The sequence below is a fragment of the Psammomys obesus genome, unplaced genomic scaffold (assembly GCF_907164565.1).
Source record: "Psammomys obesus unplaced genomic scaffold, mPsaObe1.curated_primary_1811, whole genome shotgun sequence".
Classification (NCBI taxonomy): domain Eukaryota; kingdom Metazoa; phylum Chordata; class Mammalia; order Rodentia; family Muridae; genus Psammomys; species Psammomys obesus.
In genome coordinates, this window is record NW_026589732.1 from 13,024,537 (window position 1) to 13,028,891 (window position 4,355).

Genomic DNA, 4,355 nt, shown 5'->3' on the forward strand with positions numbered 1-4,355 from the left:
GGCAAGGTTCCTTAATTCCTGTAAAGTTTTTCAAGTGCCTAATAAAAATTTAAAAATCCATTTCTTGAAACTATATAAAAAAAGGGAGTTAAGTTTCTCCTGGGCCAGGTTCTATCAACATGGTTAGAGTGGATGAAATTTAGAAATAATTTATCTTTCTGGAAAAGCCAAATGAGTCTTCCTGATACTGCATCATCTTGACCCTGTAAAGATTTTAGACAATGTAAGTTAGAATTTCCTGCATGGGGTTCAAAGATAAATTCCACTTATCCCAGGTAATATTATATCCAACAAGTTCACACATTCAATTGTATCTCAGGTCTAGCTGAAGTATTTTCAGTTATGTAATATGTAACTTTTTTTTCCATTCATCTATTCACATCTGAATAAAAATAAATAATTTTATAAGTCTGTGTATTTATCAGTGTAAATGGGAAACAAAACAGCAGTAAAGAATATTCTCTCATAAAAATGACCCATTTAACAAACAGCCAAAGCTTGGTGCAAGTTTCAATCATAAAAAAGTCACATAGTTGAGAGTGTAAGCGGAGGATTCTGTGCTGCGTTAGCCCCTGGGGTTAGGAACAAATACACACAGGTACCTCTCAACAGGAATCCCCTTTCTTCTAGAAACTTCCTACCAAACCCTGTCTCCACTGCACTGAACAGTAGAAAAACCTCTCATGCTCAGGAGACATAAATTAACTTTTCCGAAGTCAAGCCGGAAGCTGGCTTCCGCTAACCCTGGAGACCTGGGCGAAGAGAGCACACATCTGTATGTCGTGCCGCAACGAGCACGCCGAGCCCGAGAAAGGAAGTGGACGAAGGCACCATGCCATCTCCAGGCAGCAAGGGCGGAGTTTCACAGTTCGGTCATCAATAATCTTTTCATCATCTTCTCTCTTTCCAGTTCCTGCCGGAGTGTCTCTGCACTGGAAAACAGCGAGGGAAGGAGGTAAGACGAAGCCTGGCTATCTGCAGGTGTGGACAGAACCTAACCGCCATCTGGCAGGTGCTAAACTTTCCTTCTTAGGCCCTGTGGGGATGCCCTGAATTGGTAAGCATTACAGTGAGCCTAAACTGTCTGGCTACTGAGGGGTTCCCCCACCCTCACCCCCGGGGGCATTCCTTGCCAGGTACAGTTGACATCATTCATCTCTACCATCTCACAGTTGAGTGTGGGGGTCTGCTCAGTGAAAGCCTCTTGAATGAATGAGAAGGCTCCTGGGACTGGATTTCTTCCTTTAAAAACTTTTTAATTTAGTTAGGCATGGTGGTGCCTGCCTTTAATCCTAGTTCTTGAGAAGCAGAGACAAGTGAGTCTCCGTGAGCTTGAGGCCAGACTGGTATGGTGAAATCCAGGACAGCCAGGGACTCTACACATAAAGAGCTTGTTCCAAAAAAAATAAAATTATTAATTATTATTATTGTATGTGTATAAGTAGGAGCACATACATGCACACAGATGCATGTCTGCCACTGTGCACATAAGGAGGTCAGAGGTCAACTTTCAGGACTTGTTTCTGTCCTACTGAGGCATTGAACTCAAGTCATCAGGCTTTCTTGCAAGTACTTCTATCTGAGGGTGGGAGGGCGTTGCATTTCTTTCGATTGTGCTTTAAGTTTGTTTTATATAGTTTTTTTTTCCCAAGACAGTAAGACAGTAAATATCCAAAGTAATGTTTTAACAAAGAGTGTGCTATGTTTAATGAATAAGATAAAGGGTAGGGGAAAGATGGATGGGGAAAGGGAGACTGCGTGCATTAAAAACTGGCTGCTCTGGGGGGCTGCTTTTGGCTTTTTGGTCACCAGGTCAGTTGAATGCTTTATTGTGGTGTCCTCAGAGGCTCAAATACTTGAACACTTGCTCCCCAGTTGCTGGTGCTCTTTGGGGAGGTTTAGGAAGTACAGCCTTGCTGGAGGAAGTGTGTCACCATCACTGGGGACAAACTTTTCGAGACATAGTCTCACCCTACTGCCAATTCATTTTCTCTCTCTCTGCTTTTTGTTCACAGTTAAAGACAAAGGTGTGAGTGAGCTCTCAGCTTCCTGCCCCTGCTGCCATGCCAGGAGCTTGCTACCATGCCTTTGCCCCGCTGTGATAGACAGCCATCCCTGTGGAACCGTGAGTTCTTCCCTAAGTTGCCTTTAGTTGTGGGGTTTTATTACAGCAACTGAAAAGTAAGTAAGACACCTATGGACCTTGTTTGTACTGTTTAAATAAATGTACATATAAAGGCAGTGTATAAAGGTGTGTGTGTGTGTGTGTGTGTGTGTGTGTGAGTGTTTGTGTGTGTTAGCATTATAGTGAGCCTAAACTGTGTGGCTACTGAGGGGTTCCCCCCACCCTCACCCCAGGGGGCATTCCTTGAAGGACACAGTTGATGTCATTCATCTCTACCATCTCACAGTTGAATGTGGGGATCTGCTCAGTGAACACCTCTTGAATGAATGGATGTCGTGTGTGTGTGTGTGTGTGTGTGTGTGTGTGTGTGTGTGTGCGCACTCGTGCTTTTTGCTGCCAGGGTCTCATGCCATTTAGACAAATGTTCTACAACTGAGATACATCCCAGCCCTGGTATGTCGTCTATTCATCCTACCTCTTCAAAATGATGGATATCTCTCCCTCTCCCTATTTCTCTTGCTCTTGCTTTTAAGAGCATCACCTAGGCTAGTCTTGAACTTGTGGCCACAGGCAATTCTCCCAGTTCTGACTCCCAAGTAGCCAGAATTACAGGTGTATGCCACTGCAAGGAACCTGCAAGATGTGTGTACGTGTGTGTGTGTATTAAAGATTTAGTTTTATTTTGTGTGTATGTATGCCACATAGATACAGATGTCCAAGGAGGCCAGCAGAGGGCAGCAGACCCTCTGGAGCTGGAGTTAGAGGTGGTTGTGAACCACCTATGGTGAGGGCTGAGATCAGAGCTCAGGCTGTCTGGATGAACAGCAAGCACTCTTAAGAACTGAACCATCCCTCCAGCCACGAAATGTATATTTTTAAAGGCACTGAGTAACTTTACTAATCTCACGCAGGATAGAAGTCAATTTTTGCCATGGCCAACAAGGCCCCGCATGATCTGGGCCTCCTAATATGCAGTTTTAGTAGGCTGCTGCCATCACCTACCCAGTGTCTCACTGAGCCAAACGCTAAATGAACCTTCTAGCTTCACTAGCTCTTAGTTCTTTAACAGTTTAACTTTGGAGGCCCCACAGCTGAGCAACAGTTATTACTGTCTCCCTACCTTGGCTGTGGATAACTTGTCTGACAAGTAGGCTGTGGTGATGGTGGTAGCCGAAGCTTACCTTTCAGGATAAGAGGACCTGTTTCCGGCTGGGGGTGGGGATGTAAAGTGTTTGTCTTATAAACACAGTGACATGAATCCTATCCCCAAGTAAAAATGCCAGCTATGGCACATAGCACTGGGGAGAAGGAGACAGAAGGATCCCTGAAGCTCACTGGCCAGCCAATCTAACCTAGTTATTAGTGAGTACCAGGCCAATGGGAGACCTTGTCTTAAGAGAGATTCACAAAGTTCCTGAGGATGATCCTCAAGGGTCATCCTCAATACACCTCCCCAATATACCTACACATACATACATACACACACACACACACACACACACACACACACACACACACACCTTAAAAGGTCTCTTAGTGAAGATATTGACTTTGCTTGGCACTGAAGAAGTCTGATGGGAACTGGCATAGGTGAAAAGGCATGCTATCTGAATCCTTTGCTGCCTTATCTTTGGGACCGGAGTCAGCTCACTGATCATTTAAGAAGTGTGTTGTCTAGAGCTATAATAGAGGCTTGACATGACCTAGATTTGCCTAGTCTCTCCCCGACCTTAAGGCTAAATATACTTGCTGTCCCCATGGCTGGAAATACAGATCACAAAAGGAGCACAAATAGATGGAAAGCCCCTGCCTGTTCCCAGAAAAGACACGACTGCCTCTCCCCTTCATCTTCAGTTCTCTCTCCTCCGTCCTGTCCTGTGTCACTAACTCCTCAGTTCTCCAGAGCCAAGAGGCTGCTTTCCCTCTATTTCTTTGTTCTGTAGTCTCCTGAGTCACTCGTCTCCTCAAGTGACAGCAGAATCTGAACTTTTCTCATAACCACCCTGGCTCCTTAATCTCACTTAGTTATGCCAGGCATGCCCAAGTCCAGGAACTTAGGACTGGCAAGTCCCTCTGCTAAGACTGTCTGCAACCTGTTCCCACCACCTTCACCTGTCATGTCAGTGAAGTCATCCCAGCCCGCCCTATTGCTTTTTACAGCCTCAGTTCACTCTGTGGCCTTGACACACACACACACACACACACACACACACACACACACACACACACA

The 4,355-nt window shown here is 45.1% G+C and overlaps 1 protein-coding gene across 1 annotated transcript in view; it reads right to left on the reverse strand.

Annotated features, from left to right (window-relative positions):
• Positions 1-342: 342 nt before the first annotated feature.
• Positions 343-4,355, reverse strand: part of Epb41l4b (erythrocyte membrane protein band 4.1 like 4B) — a gene marked incomplete at its 5' end in the record, with an annotated part of 149,589 nt that continues 145,576 nt past the window's right edge. Inside the window, one exon of the mRNA XM_055605280.1 lies at positions 343-932. Within this exon, the coding sequence (XP_055461255.1) occupies positions 863-932 (70 nt within the window). The remainder of the gene's footprint in view (positions 933-4,355) is intronic.